Raw genomic sequence first — 24,872 nt, 5'->3', positions numbered from 1 at the left:
CCTTCTTTGGATATGCCTCATGAATTTTACTATGCTTTCCAAAAATTTCTTGTAGCCTTTAAGAATTTTTTGTGTGAATTATATATGCATACTTTGGTGACTCTAGATGATAGGGATTGGAATCCCTTGATGTATATAGGGGATATTCAGCTTAGAGCATTCATGTCTTGGCCCTAGAATGAATTACTAGAGAGAATCAAGCCAAACCATATAGGGAAGATGAGATGATAGCACCATTGTAATGCATGCCTAAAGAGAAGGATCCAAGGAGCTATTACCATGATTTTATGTGGGTAGGAGTTAGTGATAAAGGGGAAGAGCATATTAAGCCTCTTAGGAAAATTGCTTATGTAGAATTTAAAGAATTATAGAATATAGAGGTTAAGGAGGCATAAAATTTCATTTTTTAGAGATGGATAAGACTTCCCCATGACTTGTGGGTTTAAGAGCCACATTATCCTCAAAATTTCATTATAGAAAGTAGAAGGGCTCCATGGTATGTAATGTTGGGACAAACTAGAGGAAGTTTTTGGATTCCACTCCAATTCCATCCTCCTTTACTCATGCATCCACTCTTAGGTATCCATTCAAAGATGTTAATGAAGATGAGATGGGTGTTGATGTGCAGATTTGGGGACAATTGAAGGATACCAAGGAATACTATTGGAGTTGGCAAAAAGGAAGATTAGGAGCCAACATAGTAGAAGATTTTAGAATGAGGGTCAGAGTTAGGAAATTTATACTTGCTGGAGGACCAGCAATACCTTAAGTTGGGGGGAATGATGGGACTATGAGATAGTATAAGTTTTATAGGTTTTTGGTTAATAAAGGTGTCTTATTTCCTATTAAAGTTTAAGGACTTTTAGCATATGCTCTATTTTAGCATATACTTACTTTACTTTTCTATGTTTTTGAGACATCATATGGTTTCATAAATATAATTCCATAATTATAATTTGAATGAGATAGATGGGATCATATGTTTATATTGATTGATAGATAACATACTTTCTCCTTTCAAGCTTTTAATGGGTAGGTTCTTGTAGCCAAGTGTTGTGAGAAAAGATTAGTCTATATGTGCATTTAATTCTTTCTATGAAGTTATTGGAATCATTCACTCATCCAAGGGGACACACTTGATGAGTGAATTTAGTTGGTTAGATTGATTTATGTTGTTTTAGGATTAGATATAGCTCTGTTGCTCCTACAACCATTGGTAATAGAACTAGTGGTTGTTCTTGGAGCATAGGTAATAGAGTATATTCATGGATGGATAATGTTACCTTCATTAGAGTAGATGTTTTCATTTCAATTTTGGTAAGTTAACTTAAAAACTTCACTCTTTTAGCTTAGTAATGACATATTAAAGAGGATTAAAAGCATACACTTTGCAAACTTCATTTCAAGTCTATGTCCTTGATCAGTATAGTACATGAGTCCAATAGGTCACTGGAAGTTTCTTGAGAATGTCTAAATTCACAAGCTATAAGTTTAGCTTCCAAGTTGATATATTCGACCAATAAATGTGGGTAGCATTTCTTAGAGAGAAATTTGAAGCATTGTAGAAGTTTAAGGTGTTTAAGAATATTATGGAAATGAATTACGATTTAGGATTAAGTGTTTAAGATCTGATAGAGGTAGTGAATTTACTTTGAATGAGTTTAACAATTTATGTGAAGTGGATGACATTAAAAGAAATCTTTCAGCCCCTAAGACACCTAAGCATAATGGTATAGTAGAAAGGAGAAACAAATCAGTAACAGAGGCATCAAGAGCTATGATGTTTGATAATAATGTTTCAAAAAAATTGTGGAGAGAAGCAATTAGAATTTTTTTCACATATGTGGCTAACAAGAAATTCAAAGTGTATCAAATGGACATAAAATCAACATTTCTGAATGGAGAACTAAAGGAAGAATTTTAAATTGAGCATCCTTTAGGTTTTCCTTTGAAAAAAGAAGGAAACATGTTTTGTAAGTTGAATAAAGTATTGTATGGATTGAAACAAGCACCTAGAGCCTAGTATGAAAGTTTGGATAAATTTGGCAAAATCAAGATTTGCTAAAGGTACCATAGATATTAATCTGTATTTGAAGGAAATTGAAAATGGTTTATTAATTGTTGAAGTGTTTGTGGATGACATGATATTTTGAGGTGATGATGAAGCAAGTGAGGAATTTAATAGAGAAATGAAGAATGAAGAATGATTGGTGAGATGAATTATTTATTGGGATTGCAAATTTTGTAGAATATGGATGGCATCTTCTTATCATAGACTAAGTACTTGAAATATTTGTTGAAAATATTTGGTTTGGAAATTTGTAAACCTATTGGTTTACTAATGGTAACTAGTTAGAATTTCACTTTCAAAGATGAGGCACCTACTATTAAACATAAGAAGTACAGATCTATGATTGAAGGTTTGCAATATTTGACTCACACAAGACCATATATAGATAATGCTATTGCTATTGTTGCAAGATTTCAAGATAATCCTAAATAGTCATAATATGTAACAGTAAAAATGATTTTCAAATATTTGAAGGGTACACCTGATTTTGGGTTATGGTATGACATATCAAATGACTTTACCCTATGTGCATATACTAATGTGGATTGGGAAAGTAGTATGGAGGACAATAAGAGTACAAGTGGTGAAGCATTTTTCTTAGGACAAAGATTGGTTTCTTGGATAAGAAATAAAAATGATTATATTATACAAAGCATAACATGAGAAATAGAGTATGTAGGAGTAGGGAAAAAATGTAATAAGATCATGTGGATAAATTGTTGAAGGACATTGGAGTTGAATTTACATAACCTATTATCAAACATTGTGATAACACAAGTATAATGAGCATGTCTCAAAATCTTGTGTTACATTCAAAGACAAAGCTCATATATATCAAGTATCATGTTTTAAGAGAGAAAGTTATAGAGAAAGAGATTATATTAGAGTATATTAGTAAAAAGGAGTAGATAGAAGATATATTTACAAAGCCCTTACTGAAGGATACATTTGAGTACTTAAGAGGTATGCTTGGGGTTATGCCCTTGCCTACTTTTGTATAGTTGATGCAAAGATTGCATTAGTCTAATGGTATAGAGAACTATTTTTTATATGTTCTAGATGATTGATTCTTACTCTATGGGGGACTATCTATGTTTTAGATGAGTGAACCTGATTTTAAGTATCTTGAGATTATAAAAGTGTTTGGTGTGGTTAAGGCACAGTGAGATGACATAGAGGCTATATTTGGAAAAGAGGTTATTGTGGATAGTTGTTTATTGGTATTATTTTGTGAAGGATAGTACTAAGCCTAGTTGGACTATGAGTTTGATGGTCTTTCCCTTGAAGATGTTTGGATAGTGGGTCCTTCTACCTTCCAAAACTCCTAACAGGGTTGGGATCTCCTCATAGGGATTCAAAGTCTCTTAATAGGGGTTGATATGTACTGAATTTAATTCATTGACTCCTAATAAGATCCATCCTCTTACAAGGAACTTATATTTTAGTATATCATTTTTAGGGTACCATCCCCAATGAAATTTTACCTTTGATCAAGGATTTCCCTAGTTAACAAATTTGGCTTTATTGTGCATGGTTATCTTCTTGTGGTTGTTGCACTTTCTGATTATATTTTTGAAAATTAATAAAGTTAATAAGAATTTTTTTAATTAGATAACTAATTCACCCCCTCCCCCCCCCCCCCCAATTATCTTGGTGGAATTTACTTTCTAACATGTTCATTGTTTGGTTGTTGCAACCTACATAGGAAATTTCCAACCACATTTTCTCAACCAAGCTTATCAAGTATAGTAATATCAAATTCTTGTAATAAGAGTAATCATCTAATGACTCTACTAGTTACTATAGTTTTATTCATTAGAAAGTGAATTATTCAATGATCTGTATGAGAAAATACATTATATCTAGTAATGTAATGAAAAAATTTATTAATATCATAAACAACATAAAATAATTCTTTTTCAGTTACCATGTAACTTACCTCTACCCCATTGAAGTTCTTGTTGATGTAGTAAATCGAGTAGAAGAGGTTATCTTCTTTTTAACCAAGAATTGTTCCCATAGAAAACTTAGAGGTTTTTATGTGAATGTGAAAATGAAACTCTCAATTCAAACCTTTAAGAAAAGGAGTGGTCAAAATCTTGTTCTTGGTAGTCTCAAAGGCTTCTTGGTACTCAGGTGTGCAAGAGAAGATAATATCTTTGACTAAGAGGGAAAACAAAGGAGAAGCAATTTTATTGAAGTTTTGAATTACTTTTTAATAATATCTTGTATGACCAAGGAAACTCCTAACATATTTTTAGCTAGAAGGTGTAGGGATGTCTTTAATTATCTAAATCTTTTAAGGATTAACTTGGATGGCTTTTGAGGAGATTACACTGCCTAACTCATTCCCTTTGGTCATTAGCATGTGACACTTTTTATGACTTAAGGAAAATATTTTATGTATACACCTTTGAAGCACCTTTTCTAAATTATCAATAGCTTCTTAAAAGGTATTTCCATGTACAATGAAATCATCCATATAAACCTCTACACAATCATTACCTAAATCAGAAAAAATGCTCAATATTGCTCTTTGAAACATTTTCGAGGCATTACATAACTCAAAAGGAAGAGCATTGTAAGATAAAGTACCCCATGGACATGTGAAGATTGTTTTATCTTGACCTTCTAGGGCAATACAATTTTTTTTATGTCCACTAAATTTTTCTTAAAAGGACAAGAATTGTTTTCGTATAACAGTATCCAAGACTTGATCAATAAATGGAAATGGGAAATTATCCTTTTTAGTCTCTTTTTTTAATGCTCTATAGTCTACAAAAATATGCCACTCACAATTTGTTTTGGTACTACTACCAAAGAAAATACCCACCTGCTATCCAAGATAGGATAATTGAACCTAACATTCAACAATTTTTGTAGCTTGTCTTTGACTATATCTCACATGGAAGGATTGAGTCTTCATTGTGATTGTCATACATGATGAATCCCCTCTTCTATGTAGATGTGATGGGTACATGTATCTAGATGAATATTGTGCATATCCTAATATTCCCATGCAATTGTGGCTTTATGCTCCGTAAGCATGACAATGAGGTCTTTTATTTGAGTGGTTGTTAATTTGGGATTAATATTAAGTGTGCATCCTTGTAAGACCCCCATGGGTTTGAATGGTGTAGGAATATAAAGAGTATCCCTTGGTGATGGATCTAGCTTATCTAAGGATAAAAAAGGACTATACAAGCATTAATGTGGCAATAATTAATGGAATAGAGAAAATTTCAGATTGACTGAGAACCACTTATTGAAGGAAAATTACCAAAAGGGTAATTAATAGATACTTGTAAAGGAAAAATAATGGTTTCCAAGACATCATTAGAAAAATACCTATTTTTTAGAAAGATGTCAGGGATATTATTCTCAGTAGGTTTCTTAAGATTTTGTGTTTGTTTGTGTTGGTCTCAGATTGGTTTTGACAATTGAGTGTCAACACACTTAAGAAAATTCTAAAGATGATGCTGAGCTACAGTATGTGCCAAGCTAGAAATTCAATAGGTGCTCAGTTATTCAAGTGTTGAGAAAGTTTCAAGTGCCGAGTAACAATTGATGTCGAGCTAGCATATGTGCAAAGCTAGTATAGGTGTCGAGAAAGACAGAGCTACTATAGGAGCTGAGCAAGACAAAAATCCTATATGAGTCGAGTAACATAGAATCAACATAAGAGTTTGTCACTCACAAACTCAGATGTAAACCATTTTTGAGCCTACTCAAGATGAATCTTGAAGGATCTAAAAGATAAGATCAAATCTATTACATTCCCTATGTAATCAACATGCAACCAATTAGAAAAATGGAGAGAGCATGCAACCAATGAGGAAATATGGAAAGAATTGAGTGGGAAAATATGGATGAATCTCAATCACAGATTCATACCTAACCCTAAGTCTTGAAACCTTTATAAGGAGATTGAAACCCCATAATTCACAAGAGTAAGAAGTCATGTGGGAATGCATGAGTGAATGCTAGTGAAGTTTTGGAAGGGGTGAGAGGACTTAGAGGAAGAATAACATTGCAGAATAAGTTGGTCAAGAATAGAGTATCAACACTTTGAACAAAGATATATTAGATCAGGAAGGATCAAATTAGATTGAACAGAACAAGGATCTAGAATTGACAATTGAAGATTGTAAGTCATCAGATCAATACATTCTATTATACCATTTAGCCATTGTATTGAGAGAATGAAAACCCTATGATGATATGTTGGTTTAATAGCAATGTTGTAAATCCTTTAATAGGGTGACATTCCAAGTGAATTTTTGTAAATCCTTTAGATAGGTCATTTTTAATAGGTCATAAAGCCTTTAATAGGGTAGGCCTTTCACAGGGTAGACCATTGATGGTGGTCAAACTTTGTAACCTTAACCAGTTACATATTGCTACAGTAATAAGTTGTGTGTGTCATCCCCACCCCAGTTTTACCTTCTCATTTTGGAGAGTTTTTGGGTGATCAAATCTTTTGTTATCTATTTTCATGAATGTCTTTATTTTCATGTTAATTAGATGTGTTAGATGCATGTGAATAATCTCAATTAATATTTTTAGAGGGTAAAATTTGTTACTCCTGATTCATCCCCCCTCTTAGAAGTAAATCTTCCCACTTGGGAATTCCAACAATTGGTATTAGAGCTTGGTTCTCACAAAGAGAAGCCTTATAGCTTGGAGAAAAAGATCTAGAAATGGAAGTCTACAAAGTTGGGAAGATCATAGAGAATCAGGAAATTGAAATACAACTCATTCTAGATTCTCTGGAAGAAGCAAGGGAAGAATTAAGGAAATCCTTAAAAAGAAGAAGAGAGATTGCCATAACTGAGAATGATACATAGTACAAGGAGATTGACACCTCAAAAGTGTTTCCAAATGGAGATTCCAAGGAGTTTGATGCAGCAATAGCAAATCTAATGGAGAAGAATAGAGCTCAAGAAGAAGAAATTAGAACTCTCAAGATTGAACAAGAATCTCAAGCCATGATGCTTTGTGAAGTGACTAAACAAAAGAAAAGAGCCATTGAAGATAAGGCTATGATAGAAGATGAAAAGAGAAACCTTACTAATAGATTGGAGGAGAAGTCAATTGAGCTTGCAAGAATTTCCAATATGTAGCTAGACATGCTAAGCTAGATGATGAATACACATCATGAGTTGAATATCAAAGACATTGAGATCTCCACACTGAAGATGCAAAATGAACAACTACAAAATGATTTGAGAAGAGAGAAGGAGATTGCACAAAACTTCAACAAACCTAATGAAGTTATTAAGTATTTTGAATAGCTACTAAAATCACCAAGATCCAGTAATGACACTTTAGGACTAGGATACACAAACACTAAAGAAGGTGAGTCATCAAAGACTATAGAGGAAAGATGTGACAAAGGTAAGAACACAAAATCCACTTGTCATTATTGTGGTAAAAAGGGACATACCTCTAATATATGTAGGAGAAAGAACACCAATTAGCTTGACAAACCTAAAAATATGGGTCACTGTCACAAGTACAATAAGCAAGGACATCAGGCATGTGACTGCAGGACTAGAACCATCAGGACATCAAGATTTGAAGGCCACTGCTACAATTACAAGAAGTATGGACATAGAGCTTTTGAGTACAGATCAAAGTCTATGTGGACACTTAACCAACTAGCAAGGTCAAATAATCATGGACATCATTACAATTGGGACTACAACACTAGGCATAGCTATCACTACTGTCAAGAGTATGGACACATCCCTAAAAATTACATAAGAAAACATTTTAGAGGAAGCTACAACAAATGGTTGAGCCAAACTACATGCTTCAGTTGTTTGAAGACTAGTCACATCAGCAAGAACTGCCCAACAAGGTCAAAGCCACCCAGCTTAGAGTTCAACAAAGGAAAAGGAAAAGTTGATGTTGAACACATCAAAGGAGAAATGAATAAAACATGGAAGAAAAAAGATGGAAGCAACACATCCAATGAAGAGATCACTTCACCCAAAAGGTCAAGTTCTCACACTTCATCCAACTTAAAAAAAGAAGGGATGTGGAACTAATATACAAAGCTTTATCATACATCAGTTCCTAGATAAGTAAGTACTAAAAAAGGGTAGATTAGCATGAATAGAGATGCAAAGTTAAAACTTCAACCTTACATAAGTGTTGCCGAGTAAGAAACATTGCCTTCAGATGTTGAGTGAAAATCTAGTATATGTCGAGTTGTTTGCTAAAGTCAGTAAAAGCTGAGTGATTAGTTGTAGCCAAGTTAGTAGTGGATGTCAAGTGAAGGGAAATTTGTATCGAAGCTGCGTAAGTGAAACTCTAGTATATGCCAAGTTTTGGCAAGACAATGGATGCCAAGTAAAGTAGAAATTCTTAAGGAGCCGAGTGGACAGTTGTAAATGCGTTAAGCATTAAATGCTATGAAACAAGGGTATATGACTATATTTTGAATCATTTCTCACCATCGCAAACAAAGAGAAAAGATGAGAAGAGCATAGAAAGGATTTCAAAGTAGAGAATCAAGCATTTGAGCAGATTTTAATTGAGATTCAACATAGTTTCGATGATTCAAGGTATTCATACTTGTTTCAAACTATGTAGTTTTGAAGTTTCTTTGTGTTAAAACCCTAGTTTGCACAAATGGCCTCCAATTCTAGAAAACCCCAAGAAAAAGAGTCATATGAAGTTTAGTTAGTGTCAAATGAAGTTAAGCAACCCAATTTTTGACCTATCCCTAAAGTTGCCTATAAAAATGATCCTATCAGAGCCTTGTCCATAATTCCTCCTAAGGTTGTAATGGTCCAAGATATTAGGAGATGTTATATGTGAAAAGTAGGTGCTATTAGAGACATGGAAATCAAGGAGACATATGACAAGTTGTGCAAGAATGGGTTCTTGAAAGAAGAATTTCAAATCATTGAGAAGAAGGGCTTAACCCATGCCCTATATCTCCCTACTATTTTTAAGACCGAATGGATTAGAATTATACACAGTAGGATACATGATGGCAACTTATGGTTAGAAGATGGGCCAGTCAAAATATTAAGAAGGATTATTCATGGGGTAATAGGGTATCTAACCCTAGATCGGCCTAAAACTCTAAGGAGTGACTCCAAAGAAGCTATTGAGAAGAATATTAGAGCCAAATGGAAAAAGAGAGGCATGACCATTGATACTATTAAGGATCCTCTTGTTGATTTTTTTTTCAGAGTCATATCCCACAAGTTTTACCAATCTAGTAGACTCAACAGTGTTCATTGTATTGTAGTGGATGTTGGTTATAAACTTGTTAAAAAGCATCATATTGATGATCTAGTTGAACTACAACTACAACAGATCAATGAGAATTTGGGAGCTATAAGAAGAACAAAGGGAGCTCAATGTAAGTTTGGAGCAATTTTGATATGTATATTCTTTTATGTACAGAATGAATTCCCATCTTTTGAAAAGGTTAGCTGGAAGAAAAATAGGTCCATTGTAGCCTAGGTGAATGAATACATTGAACAAATGGGAGCCAATTTTGAGATACTCATGACTAGTTATTTTGAAGATTTCAAGAAATCAATGAAACAAATACTTAGGATTCTAATCTCACTTGTGGAACAACATATAAATGATATTTGTTTACTTATTGATATTGACTGTACCTACATCCAAGCAACCATACCAAGGGTACGATGGCTTAGACCACTTGGGTATGAGATAGATATTGATGAAGCATCTATAACACTAACAACTCTATTGGCAGAAGAAGTAGATAAAAGTGCCCAACATTTTGGTGCATATTATGTAGTAAGATCTAAAGTAGATATGGAATTGAAGACTACTTCTACACTAAAGAAAAAGGACAAATTAGTTAAAAAGCTCAAGGCTAAATTTGGAGAAGGCACAACAAAAGTAGAGGAAGAAGAAGATGATGAAGAGGAAGGTGAAGATGAAGAGAAATAGGGGCAGGAGCCACTAGCACTGACCCAAGGCATGGGTGAAGATTCCAAAGAAGCAAAAGGTGTCGAGGAGGAACAAACCAAGGAAGCACCTAAGGCAAAGGCAAAGAAGAGGAAAGCATAGAAATAACTTGCTGCTCAACTCAAAGGCAAGAAGAAAGCAAAGCCAAGCCCAACAAAACCCACCACAAGGGTAGATACAAGGGCTATAACAAAGGTGGCAAAGGAGCAAGAAAAGAAGAAAGCCATAGAGAAAGGAGGACCAGCAGAGAAGAAGTAGAGGAGAAAATGTGTGGCACCTCTAGAGTCAGAGGAATAAAGGATAAAGTTTGATGATAAAGGATAGTTTAGAGTAGTAAGTCATACCACTAAATCTGATTTGGAAAAAATTTGTGACAACATTAGAGATAATGTACACTTGTCAAGGCTTAAAGGGATTGATTTCAATAAGTTGACAAGAGAAGAACAAAAAATAGTGAAAGAATCAATATACACTATGATGGAAAAGTTCAAGAATACTCCACTTAAACTTGATAATACTATGCCTAAGGAGTTATATTCCATTATAGAAAATAAATGGCATTATTTCCTACACATGGAAAAAGAAATAAGAGAGTCAACATTGGCTCATGTAATGCCTGAACTCACAAAAGGTCAAATAAGTAAGGCAAGTAAGAAGCATGGGAGAAAATTTGCACCCAAATATAGAGCATTTAGTATTTTGCAAAATAAAATTGAAGATGTTGTGAAGAGGTACACTCTCATGTGGAAAATAATTTATGGTCTCCAGACAGTTAAGGAAGGACAAGAAGATTCCTTTGAGGGAAGGAATGATGAAGATAATGAAGAAGAAAATGGCACGGAAGAAGGAGGAGGGAAAGAAAAGATAGATGTTGTAGTGGAAAGGGAAAGGCAAAAAGATGGCATGATACAACAACAAATAGATCAAAGTGTGCAAGACACACAAATATCACCTCCTAGCCCTCCACATGTAACACCTACACCTATAGAGATAGTAATTGTAAAGGATGTTCCTAACATGTCTGGTTAGAACATCAACCCATTGACTGTAGAGGACCTTAGAAAGATCCTTCACCAGACTACTTTGCAATCATAGCTATGTACTAATCCAGTCTTGGTTAGTGTAGAGGAACTTCAAAGAGCTGTATCTAAGATTACAAAGGAGAAGGTGAATCCACAAGAACCACCTTCACATACTCCAACCACTACAAGTGGTCAACTACAAGAGAAAGCAGCACAAGATGCATCAGCTAGGGTTGATACCACAATCATAGTGGCTTCAACTATTGAGGAGCAAGAAAAGGAGAAAACAAGATAGAAGGATATCTCTATTCCTACAACATAAAGTCAAGGTGCACTCCCTCAGATCACTATAATTGATCAAGGAAAAACTAAAGAGGACAAGGAAGAGAGCCCTAAGGAAAAGGAACAAGAGGCAATTCAAACATTGATAAATTTTCCTACTATAGGGACTCCTACTGGAACAACATAGTAGCTGAACATTGATGCGGTACCTCTACAAATATCCACACTAGGCTCGAACTCTACCAAGGTAGCAAGAGTACTTCACTATGGAGACCCTACACTTGATGAGGAGATAGTCATTCCAAGATATGACTATAAAACTATGAGCATTGATCAAATCAACGAAGTGCAAGAGGCACTAGAAAAGAAGAAGAAACAAGAGATACTTAGCAATGAGTATAGATAAAGGGAAGCTCTGATTGAAATCAAAGACATCTTTCTTGATCCATTCAGCTTGCAAGTATTTGATGAGACAAAGCCCATAATGAAGCAATTATCCAACATAGTGGACTAGGTATAGAATGAAGACGTAGACACCAATGCTAAATTACTTGAATGGTCTGAAAAGAAGTTCCAAATGAAAGTAAATAAGAAAATATCTAGTGAGATAGCACTCTCTCAAGTAAAACTGGCAAAGAAGGTAGAAAAGGTGAAAGTAGTACTTGAGAATATATTCTCACTGTACTCCAAATTGTGTGATTCTTCATACTTCACACAAGAGACCAGCTAGAGGATATTGAGCTTGGAGAGGAACCTTAAAATATCTAGCAAGTAGCTACCAAAGGATCCAACTCAAAGTGAGAAGCATTTTGTTGAAAACGCTTCACACACAAAAGGAATTAGCTGTACACGCAGCAGATGAGGCAAACACCAAGGCCAAGCTAATACAAATCTAGTCTTCCATAACCCCTCACATGGAAGTTTTGCACAAAGAAATAGCCTATACAGAGAATGTCTTGAAGAAAGATCCCAATCTTTCTACATTGGAAGGCCTAGTACACCTTGCAACAAAGAAAACCATCCATCTTAAAGCACTGGAAATTGCATTAGACAATTGGGATGCTACTCTAAAAATCATTATGGAGGTAAACAAATCCTTTCTAGCTAAGTATTCAATTCATTCATAGAACCTTTTGACATAAGTGTCAAAAAGGGGGAGATAATACATTTTGAGGGAGATAATAAAACTTTGAGTTTTGAGGAGATAAGAAGATAAAGCCAAAAGGATAATAAAAATTGCAAGGGAAGATGTGTGAAAGGGGGAGTAAAGACAAAGTAGATAGAAATAGGGTAGACACATGAAGGAATGACAAGGTAGAGATAAAGAGTATCAGAATAATTAGCATAAGACAGATCCAACATAAGGAGTTTTAGATATAGAAATGGCACATTAGCTTAGGGGGAGTACAAGTTTTTGAGGTATATAGTCTTCTACAAAATTTTGAATGAGTTTTTGAAGTTTTGAACATATGCCGAACAAGATGTATATTGTACTCATAGAGATCAGATTCATAATGCTTAGTTAAGTGTTTTTGACACTCATGTCAAAGGGGGAGATTGTTGGTCTCAAATTGGTTTTGACAATTGAGTGTCAATGCACTTAAGAAAATTCTAATGTTGATGTTGAGCTATTGTATGTGTCAAGCTAGAAATTCAATAGGTGTTAAGTTATTCAAGTGTTGAGCAAGTTTCAAGTGCCAAGTGACAATTGATGTTGAGCTAGTATATGTGCTGAGCTAGTATAGGTGTCGAGCAAGATAGAACTACTATAGGAGCCAAGCAAGATTGAAATCCTATATGAGCCGAGCATCAGCAATCAGTAAGTGCTAAGTAACATAGAATCAACATAAGAGTTTGTGCCCTCACAAACTCATATGTAAACTTTTTTTGAGCCGACTCAAGATGAATCTCAAAGGATCTAATAGATAAGATCAAATCTATTACATTCCCTATGTAATTAGCATGCAACCAATCAGAAAAATGGAGAGAGCACGCAACTAATCAAGAAATATGGAAAGAATTGAGCAGGAAAAGATGGACGAATCTTGATCATAGATTCATACCTAATCCTAAGTCTTGAAACCTTTATAAGGAGATCAAAACCCCATAATTCACAAGAGTAAGAAGTTGTTTGGGAATGCATGAGTGAATGCTAGAAAAGTTTTGGAAGGGGTGAGAGGACTTAGAGGAAGAATAACATTGCAAAATCAGTTGGTCAAGAACAGAGTATCAACACTTCGAAAAGAGATATATCAGATCAGGAAGGATCAGATTAGATTGAAAAAAACAAGGATTTGGAATTGGCAATTGAAGATTGTAAGTCATTAGATCAATACATTCTATTATACTTTTTAGACATTGTATTAGGAGAATGAAAACCCTATGATGATAGGTTAGTTTAACAACCATCTTGTAAATCCTTTAACAAGATGACATTCCAAGTGAATGTTTCTAAATCCTTTAGATAGGTCACTCTTAACAAGGTGTAAAGCCTTTAACATGGCAGGCCTTTCACAGGGCAGACCATTGATGGTGGTCAAACTTTGTAACCTTAACCAGTTACATATTGCTGCAGTGATAAGTTGTGTGTGTCATCCCCACCCCAGTTTTACCTTCTCATTTTGGAGGATTTTTCGGTGATCAAATCTTGTGTTATCTATTTTCATGCATGTCTTTATTTTTATGTTAGTTAGATGTGTTAGATGCATGTGAATAATCTTAGTTAAAAGTTTTAGAGGGTAAAATTTGTTACTTCTGATTCACCCCCCCCTCTTAGAAGTAAATCTTCCCACTTGTGAATTCCAATAGTTTGATGGTAAGTGCTAACATAGAATATTCTAGGTCACTATCTATGAGTGTTAAATATGGACTTCCGAATTAATCACAAGCTTCAACATGATCATTATTTTTTTAGGTTCATCCAACAATGAACATGAGATTATTCATCCTAAATGTCTGCACAAGGTGATTTGTTGCCTTCTAACTAGACAAGGTTTTATTGAGTGTTTAGCAACCAGACTAATTAGAACAAAGGATTTAATCTAGATGAATGAAAGATTAATCTATATTTTTGAGATTTTATATGCAAAGATATGAATTAATCTAGATGATATGCAGATTAATCTAAGAATGAGATAACCAAATTACTCTAAATGGATGCATTGCAATCTATCTAAGAAAGTATATGAAAGAAATGAAATTGTGAATGCAAAATTCTTGAGTGCTCAATCCGACAATGATTTGATACTCATCTATTGCATCCTCCCAAAATGGGAGGTTGATTATCTCTTTTTTAGAATCTCAGAACCAATCAATGGTCTAGATCAAACTAGATGAACAGTTTAGATTAGAGGAGAGTTGAGTGAGAATAGAAAGTTTCCAATATTGAAGGAGTTGAATGAATTGAATTAGGAAGGAATATTGATTTATTCAATTAAATATGAACTCATAATTAAGTATTCTAATTAATTAAATTCAACAATTAGGATGAGGGTATTTAATTAAACCAAATATATTTAATTCCATATTCATGTGTATCATCTAAAGGGGGTGAATTTAATCTAATTAAGTGCTAGGGCTTTGTAATTAAGTTAATTTGATTAGAAGATTAATTTGGCTAATTCAATTTGATATTTATGAATTAAATAAAGTCTGTGATTAATGCAGATTAGGGGTTTTCTGCATTTGACATTTAGGTCAAATAAAGAAAATTAGAATTAGAAATTCCTAGTACAATAGGACTTAATTGATCAAGGAATTGATGTTGTAAGATTAATGCAATGAAATTGGTCTAGAATGCCAATGTGCCAATTTTGGGGTACTACTCTATCCACCCAAACAGGGTCCTCTCTATCTAACATGGGTTGAGTAGGGGGATATGATGTCAACTATTTAGTTTGTTTTCTATTGGAAATAACCATGCTACCTAATCGATAATGAATATAAGCATTAGTATCTTCTGACATGGTTCTTCCTAGGATTAAAGGATAAACCCCCAACTTAAATGTGGGCTAAAAAATCATAAAGTCAGTTAGATAATCCTAGGTATCAATAGAGAGAATGTCATCTTCTATAACCCATTCTTAACTAAGGGCCGATGAACCATCTGAAGTACTATAGGGGTAGGTCTAATCCCATAAAGAGATAACTTAGTCTTAATTTCATTGGTCATTACATTGATAGAAACACCTAAATCCACAAGTATATTATATAACAACCTTACCTATGCTTACTTGTATGACTAGGTTGCTAGGATCTACGTATTTTGGAATAGTTATATTCCCCAACATTAAGTATGTTAATTTTCCAATAACTTTAATAGTCTATGGGTTCTCCTTATGTTTATAATGATGAGTGCATAGTTATCAAACTATTTTATTACAAACTAGAATGTCCTTAATAGCTATCAAAAGATGAATCTTAATATAACATGATATAATTCATTCAAAAGATCAAACTATGCATGTGTTGTATCCTTAGGCTCAATTTTAGGGATAAAATGATTATGAAAAGGTCATTCTTCTTTTGGCTCTTCCTCAAGTTCATCATTAACTTTTGTAATAGTAGATCCTTGGAGAGATTTTCCCAGTCTTAGTTGTACCCCATCCAATTCCATTGTATTTATGGCATAAGTTGGATAATTTTCCACCTCATTTTTGTATATAGGTTGGGGAGGTTTATTATTGGGATTTCAATTTTGTTGAGTGGGAATAGATGTAGGTTTTGGTGGCTAAGGTGGATTTTGCAATGGATTAGAGGAAGATGGTGGTATATGAGGAAGAAATTTTTGTGATTTTTGATAGACTTATTACAAGTAGTGGTGGAAATAATTTTTTTAGAGGATAAGGTTGTGGATATTACTGTGCATATGGTTGTGGAGGTGGATAAGCAGAGATTTTTGGAATTTGTAGCCTCCACACTTGAAGCCACGATGGTGTATTGAACTGGTAAATTTGAGGCCATTTAGAATATAGTTGAGGTTGTTGCCAACTCCTATACCATGAACCTTTATCAGGGAAACTTTGAGTCAGTCTAATAAAATGTTCATTTGGTAAGCCTTACAGTTGGAATAGGGATCTAAGAGCCATAAAGTAAATTGGTTCTTTTGTATACTCCATAGAAACCACACCTTCAGGAAAAGGTCTCAATGTAGTACTTTTCCTAGCATCTTTTGGAGATTCCATGTTATTGTTATTATAAGGACAATATTCTAGTCCATGCTTCTTATGATAGGTTCAACAATATACTACTAGAGGTTTTTCATCTTCCTTTTATTTCCTGTGGGTATACAAGGTGTCAATTTTCTTTCTCATATGATTTAATAATTTAGTTTTAAGACCTTCAACTAAGTCACCAATTTCTCTTCTTGAAATTCTTGATGTATTATCCATGGTAGAAAACATACTTGAATGTCCATGAAAAGACCTATGGACCAATAATATTTCTTGTACATGTCACAAATATCTTAGAAAGGTAACTTAGAAATATCACCCTTACCAATCAAGTTTAAAGCATCCATGGTTTCATCTCTAATTCCCCTAAGGAAGAGAATTTTCATAGTATCAATGGTTAAATCAAGATGTCTTGAGCATTGTAAGATAAATGCAAATCATTCTAGGAAATCTTCTATAGAGTCTTCTTCTCATTGGGTCATGCAATAAATTTCATCCTATACTTCTTTGTTTTTGCACTATTCTTGATATTTTCCCACAAAAGGCTTCTTTCATTTGATCCCATGTCCTAATGTACCTAAGGCTTGTCAACCATTTCAATGTTGCATCTTTCAATGTAGTTGGAAAAAATTTCAATTTTCACATGTCACTTTGATAATTAGAGCTATTATAGAGGACATCAAACTCAAATAGGAATATTTCAAAAAATTTAGTAGTTAAACCTCTAAATATAGGATGTGTTGAGTGAGGTATATTCTTCATAGGGGCATCATCAACAGGATGTTGAATAGGGAAATCACAGATCATAAGATTGTTTTCATGTTTGACTAATGAATTACTATTGTTTCTACCATTATTACCTCCTATTATGTTTCCTATGTTATCCACCATGATTTTCTCCAAGACTTATATTGACCAAGGTGTATAGTAAGATTTAAATGGTTTTTCTAGAGGTTTGGAGGTTTGCTACACTTGGTTTCAAAATTTGTTGAGATATCTAAGGAGGAACAATAGTTTACTACTCTTTCTTAAGAAACCTTCCTTGACTATCTCTGGGTCTATTCATGCACCTAAATGATGTAATTTAGTGCAAACCTAAGATACCTAATTGAGAAAGGTTGACACTTGATCAAACACTCTCTAAGACACACTATTCCTAACTTGACTTACTATGGCTTCACGCCTTTAATATCTCTCCTCGACAATGACACAAGAAATGTAGGGTAATATTGGGCTCTATTTTGTTGATTTTTTTTTGAGATATAAATTTGATGAAAATACCCTAAGAGTGTCAATATAGGACTCATACGTTGAGGAGAGATATAGTGGCTATCTACTCAAGGGATGAAGATAGTATGTCAAGTGGTTATGGATGCATTATAATTCACATATTAAATTGAAATATTTTAATTAATGAATTAAAAATTGTACCTAAAAGAATCAAACTCTCTTTCATAAAAAAACTTACAATTAATGAAATTAAGTCTACAATCAACACTTCACTTTATCAATCACTTAATAAATAGGCTTCTATTTAGATCACACAATATAATCACAATAATTAATCTATTAAATACCACACTAAAAATCACACTTAATTAATGCTTGAAAAATATATTAACATCAAGGAGTATGATGGACTCAATATGCAACAAGATGTTTGGTTGCGACAGGAGACTTATGGATTGTGAAAGGAATGGGCAATTATGATAGGAGGTTGATAGTTCAGTGACCAAATATTGATGACAAGAGATTCACTAATCTATAACAAAGTATATGAATTAGAACAAAGGATACAAGTCTTTAACAAAGGAAAATGAACTATAACCAAATATAAGTGAGTATAGTAGTGAATTTAAATAGAATGATGAAGAAGGAAGTCTGAAGTCCAACTACTCATTAAAACATTACTTTAGGATTCCTTTGTTTTTAAGTTGTAAAATAATAAATCTTCATAAAACTACTATTTTGATTACCAACAAACAATCTAATGTTCAGAGCCTAATTACTTGACACTAAATAATTGTTATTTAGAAACACGTGTTCAAAGTAAAATCACACAACAAAAATTCATAAGTAATTAAAACAATCTCACTCGAGTTCTAGGAGGGGGCCCTTCCTCTAGTTCTCATAGTGAGTAAAAACTCAAATAGTTGTGCTAATTTAGATACACATAAATAATTGCATTCTCAGAACCTTAGATTTTTTTATCAATTTTATTATTGCAACACACACACACACACACACAAGTTCTCAAGACTATCTCATCCACAAAATATAAGTTAGAAATAGAGAATTGGTTTTACCAGATCAAAACTATTATTAGCAAATGAGGAATATGGCTTTGGCTATAGGCCATAAGCCATATTCATTATTAAAGACTAAATCACCACCTTAGGACTTAAACTGATTTCATAATGGGACCATAGTATATTAATAATAATTTACTAATTTGTAGTCACCATTTTATACAAATTTATAGACCTATTTTTAATAAATGATTTTTCCATAAACCCTTTGCAATTTATAAGGGTATAATCTTTTTAGACTCTTTGAAATATCTTGAATTATTTCTAGTTACTATATATTAACTTTTATATTTTTTTATTATTAATATAATATCAACAACTATTGATAAAAACATAATATAAATGATTAACACTTTTGAAAATCAAAAACTCTAGCAAATATTTACCCACTACATTAATTAATGTAAAAATAATAATTAGTTAGAATTTCCTAAAATGCTTAGTTCTAAAAATATAAATATAATTTAATAGTAATATACTAATTCTTCATTATTATTTTTGTATTAATTCTTGTGATTGTTTTGTAATATAAGAGGCTCACAATTTATCATTGTGTTGTAGAATCTATAATTTAAATTATATTAGATATTACAATATAATTACATTAATTTCAAATCATTTATTTATTTATTGAATTATGTGCTACTATAATTTCTAGTATTTAAACATGGTCAAAGCAAGCTTACTTTCTCCAAGAAAAAGTGTGGAGGAAAAAATAGTAATTGTTCTTGGATGAATGATTTTGTTAGTAAAAAATGAGCCTAGAGAAGAGTTATAAATTTGATTTGATTTTTAATAATTTTAAATTCAATATAGTCCAAAACAAAATTAAATGATCATTTGATTATGATGTATGTTTGTGTAGTGTTCAAACACCTTAATTAATAAAATAATACTTTCAATTATTCACACAAAAAAGCATTTTGTAAAGTCATATAATCTCGTAGATTATTCATTCAAATCTAAATTGTAGCAATCTGATTCGGGACTAGGAAAACACGTGAAAGAACTCTGCTTATATACAGATTTAATAGATTCAATATTCAAAATTCAAGGCGGACAGCTATTTTGACTTGGGTGCCGTGCTCACGCCTTTTAACAAAGTTCACGCTGTTGAATTTATCGACTTACTCTACCCCAAGATTTAGTATACATATACGTATTATATCACCATTGTTTTCATCGAGCTAAGATATTTGAGCGATAGTAGAAGTCATGGAGATTTCTCTGATGTCTACTATTCTGGTAGGAGCTGCTGTTATTGTGGCAACAATTCTGCTGAAACAAAATAGGAGCCCTCTTCCTCCAAGCCCCACAGCTCTTCCTATAATTGGCCACTTTCATCTTCTCATAGATAAAATCAAGCCAGTCCATCAGATTCTTAGTTCGCTCTCAAAAACATATGGACCCATTATGCATCTCAAATTTGGTAGCTCCCCTGTTTTAGTGGTAAGTAATTCTGCTTTAGCCAAAGAATGTCTTACGGTGAATGATAGAAATTTTGCATCTCGCCCTCAGCTTGTGCAAGGCAAGTATTTGGGCTACGAGTATCATAATATGGGTTGGGCTCCTTATGGCGCCTATTCGAGAAACGCTAGAAAAATATGTGTTCTTGAGCTCTTGTCTACCAAAAGAATCCAATCGTTCGGACCCAAGAGAATTCAAGAAATCAGGAAATCAGTGAATTCTGTACTTGAGCAGGCAGAGTCGAAGGGGATTGTGAACATGAGAAGTGTTCTTTCTAAATTGACTTTATCAAGGCAACTGCTGTTGTAAGTGATTCTAGCGACTTTGATTGTTTATTATATATATATTTCTCTTATAAGTTATTATGTATCTGGTCGAGATATCTAAAATAACACTTGAATACTTGCGACTTTTGGTTTTATTTCATTTTCTTATTATTAATATTCTTGGCTATAGATTATGTTTAGTGCAAGGTCTGATACATCATCGATTGCAATCGAGTGGGCATTGTCATTGTTATTACAACATCCCCATGTAATGAGGAAGGCACAAGAGGAGATTGATTCTAAAGTTGGACGGGACAGAGTAGTGGAGGAGTCAGATATACCCAAGTTAACATACCTGCAAGCAATAGTGAAAGAGACTTTACGCCTTCATCCATCTGCACCTTTGATGATGCCCCACACGTCTATGGAAGCTTGCACAGTGGGGGGCTTTCGTATTCTTGCGGGAACAATGCTGATGGTAAATACATGGGCCATTCATAGGGACCCAAAGTTATGGAATAAACCACTTGATTTCATTCCAGAGCGTTTTATGGAGAAAGGGATAGAGATGGACAATGTACAAGTAAGAGGGATTGAGTATGAGATGCTTCCATTTGGGGGAGGCAAAAGAGGGTGTCCTGGTACTGTTTTAGCAATAAGCATGGTGCAAACAGCTCTTGCAAGTTTGTTGTAGAGCTATGATTGGTTTGTTCCAAATGGAACAATCCTTGACATGTGTGAAAAAGTTGGCATGACAACGCCAAGGGTAGTGCCACTGGAGGTTCTCGTCAAGCCTCGTCTTCCTTGTCATCTCTATCAAAAGAAGATCTAGTTTCAAATAGTTGAACTCTATTTTTTTTCATTAATACACAATACACTATCATACTAGTACGAAGGTGAGCACAAATAATTAGTCTGTTGTAGCTTAATGTTAATGATTTGGTGCAAGAGCACCCACAACTTATTTAGTTTGATGGACTAGGCATGTGTAGGAGTTTATCTTTGATGTAATAAGGGTACTTGGACAATAATAGAATGTTATTCAATCAATTTGTAAGGCTTCTTAGCCAAACTATTCTACATACTTAGGACATAGTTGGTTAAAGTGTGGTCAATGACATCAAATGTAATAAAACAATTCTAAGCCTTATTTTTTATATTGGAAAGGTTATAGGGTCATATAAAGTCATTATTTAGGAAAATAATTAAATTTAACAAAAAATATTAACATTTTAAGGTAGTACACAAGAGGCTACGTTAACATTATGAAAGGCCTCAGAATATGTGTGATAAGCAGAAGATTAAACTTGCCCTTCAGTCCAAAACAAATGCACTTAGCTCCAACATTGAGTTCTAACTATTATGATCAATTTCCAAGCTCCCCAGAAGAGAGGAGTCTGGTGAAAAATAGCAATACGATGGTCTATGCATAATATTATAACACCATGGTCTTACAAAGAGCTCTTGAAATTGTGATCACTATAGTTGAGGTATGTGGAGCACATTGATTCAAATCATTCTTTCACTCTTTGCTAGTTAAAATATTCCCTAGATTCTTGGTCCCATTCGATGATAGAGTCTAACAAATTTAAAGTATAGTGATAAATTAACTTACACACAGGTTGAAATGTTTTGCATGGTGATTCTCAATGTAAATTCAATGCACATGTAGATATATCGTTGTACCTAGGTGAAGGAAATATAAATCCAAAGTTTCAACTTTCGAATCCAACAAAACTAGTATTTGAAATAATGATGCTACTTCATCGCCAGGTGTTGGCTTGACTCCATGTGGCTATTCAAAGCTAAAAGGTTAGTCCACATTTCCTAATTGATGAAACATAGGTATTCATAATATCATTGTTATTATAAACTTTCAATTTTCAAATATTTGAAAGTTAGTAAAGACCAAAGAAACAAAATTCACAGAGGAATTAGAAATATGGGAAGACTGGGATTAATTAGTGGTTCTATCCAAGGATTAGTTATTTAAACCGAATGAGTCCTCATTGAGTCTATTTAATCTAAAAAGTTTTACGGAGAAGGGGTTCTCCTTTTTCTGCTAAGTCTTGAGGTTATAGAGGAAAGATTACATGTGTATCTAGTATAACATAAGGGGATAGGGGAATTTGTTTTATGTTATGTTTTCTACAATTTTGATTGTAATAATAGGATACAACTAATCTCGTGGTCATTTATTTTACCTCGAAATAAGGATGAGTCTATATTGCAGATCATATGGTCAGTATATTCATTTTTCTAGATTAGAATGAATCATATGGTTATCTTTTTCATATTTCTGAATATCTTCTTCCATTATTATCAAGGTTGTGTTGCATGTAATCATGTGGTTCACACATTCACAACTTGTAGAATAGGATGCTCAATTTCTCTATAATGTAAAGGAATGAATAGGTAATCTTGTGATTGTTTAATTGTCTTTCTCTATGTTTAGAGTTGATAAACCTAGAAATCACAGTCATTTTATGTTTATGGATGAATTTTAGTAAACCTTCATGCCTTATGGTAAAAGGCATATTTAGTTATTTAATTAACTGTAAATGTTTTTATCAGGGAGTTGTACCTCACAATTCAAAGGAGAGTTATCAATCAAAGATAATCTCATCCAACTTTTGGTAGCCTTTTACCTTCATTCAGGTATTTGGAGACATTATTTTAATTTTTTTTGAAAGAAAAATCTATTAACCAACAATAGGTATCATGATCTTTGACATATTTTGGGACATCAAATTAATGTATACATTAATTATCATGAGCTTTGACACATTCTGGGATAATACTTTATTGTAATTTGACATGTTAATAGATCAAGAACTCAAGAACAACAACTTCAGTATCGTGATTTTTGACACATTCTGGGACAACTGAATGTAGTCTATCGTGATATGTTTTGTTTTTTGATGTCTGACACACTTTGAGATAACAACTAGATGTAGTATATTAGATAACTGCCATGATCTATATCATGACAAGTATCATGATCTTTGAAACTTCAGGACAACAACTTAATGTAGTTTATCATGATACATTCATTATCATGATTTCCAACACTCAGGGTAAAAATTTAATATAGTCTATTATGATAATAATCAAGCCATTGATAAGATCATCACTTTACAATAGCAACCTCACACACACATCAATGAAATATCATCACCTTTAATGCCATAATCCATATATGCAAAATAGTAACTCACATGATGTCCACCATGAACCATGTTAGAGGGTGGATCTACCATAGCTGCTCCTAGAGGGTGGAACAAGGCTTTTCACCTCAAACTTCTCTCTTACAAAGAAGAATTAAATAAAAAATATTTCACCTAGAACTTTTTATGGAGAAGAATTCATTAACAAGGAATTGTAACTTGAAATTCTCCCTCTAAACAAAGATTCAGGGAAGTCATTTCCTCTAGCTTCTCCCTCAGAAGCTCTCTTCATTCAAGGATGCATATTATAACCTATTAGAATCCCTCTAAATTAGATATCAATCTTTCAACTTTCTTGCACGACAAATCGTTACTTCCTCATGATGAAATAGGATAGGCCCATTAAAATCATGCAATCACACACATGTATTTCTAGAGTCGCTCTTAATATTAATCCTCTAAGATCCTTAATGGCTTTTGACGAAGTGTCAAACTCCCTCTTAAAGGAAGATCCCCTTGTCTAGACTTTATTTCATAGTCCTGGATATTATCACCCACAAAGATTGTTGGACAAATATCCCTCCACATCAAATTGAAAAGCACCTCCATATACACATTTATTAAACAATGGGAATGAAACATTGGTTATTTAAATTTGCAATAGTGTTGATCCACTAGACAAGAAGTTTCTCTACTTGTACAAATCTCTCCTCTCTTAGAAAATTTTATATTACTATCCACTTCTATTACACTTCATCCCAAATATGTTGACTTCTTTCTTTACTTATCCAAATGTATACTTTTATCTTACACATAGATTGTTGCCAACCAAATTTGGATTATGACATTTGAATAATAAGAATTCCATCTTAGTTATGAGTGTCAAAGACATTTTGAGCAATCCAAATAGGATAGGAGAACTTCATACTAGCAAAATGAAGAATTATTGACTTCCTAAGGATTTCAATGATCTTTTCAACTTTTCTTAAAAATTTCAACATTTAGATTTGTCATTTTGGATCCCTTACCATTCCCATAAATATACTCTTTATTCTTGTAGAGTAGTTCAATCAATTTGTCATTTTCTTATTGTAGATTAGGATTGAAGATGAACTTTTTGTTATGTTAATCCTTTTGTAAATGATATTGTGT

General features: G+C 33.4%; 1 protein-coding gene and 1 pseudogene across 1 annotated transcript; one reads left to right on the top strand and one right to left on the bottom strand.

Moving 5' to 3' along the window:
* Positions 1-24,872, bottom strand: part of LOC149528426 (ABC transporter C family member 3-like) — a 290,021-nt pseudogene that overhangs the window by 30,068 nt on the left and 235,081 nt on the right.
* LOC149528428 (tabersonine/lochnericine 19-hydroxylase-like) lies at positions 20,017-21,603 on the top strand. Its single transcript, XM_089809415.1, has 2 exons — positions 20,017-20,592; positions 20,744-21,603. Exons 1-2 carry the CDS (start codon positions 20,036-20,038, stop codon positions 20,823-20,825), a joined length of 639 nt encoding a protein of 212 aa, XP_089665541.1. The 5' UTR covers positions 20,017-20,035; the 3' UTR covers positions 20,826-21,603.

This window comes from Cupressus sempervirens, chromosome 11 (assembly GCF_028749045.1).
Source record: "Cupressus sempervirens isolate cs-2001-9-10 chromosome 11, ASM2874904v1, whole genome shotgun sequence".
Taxonomy (NCBI): domain Eukaryota; kingdom Viridiplantae; phylum Streptophyta; class Pinopsida; order Cupressales; family Cupressaceae; genus Cupressus; species Cupressus sempervirens.
This window is presented reverse-complemented; position numbering and strand designations above follow the sequence as displayed.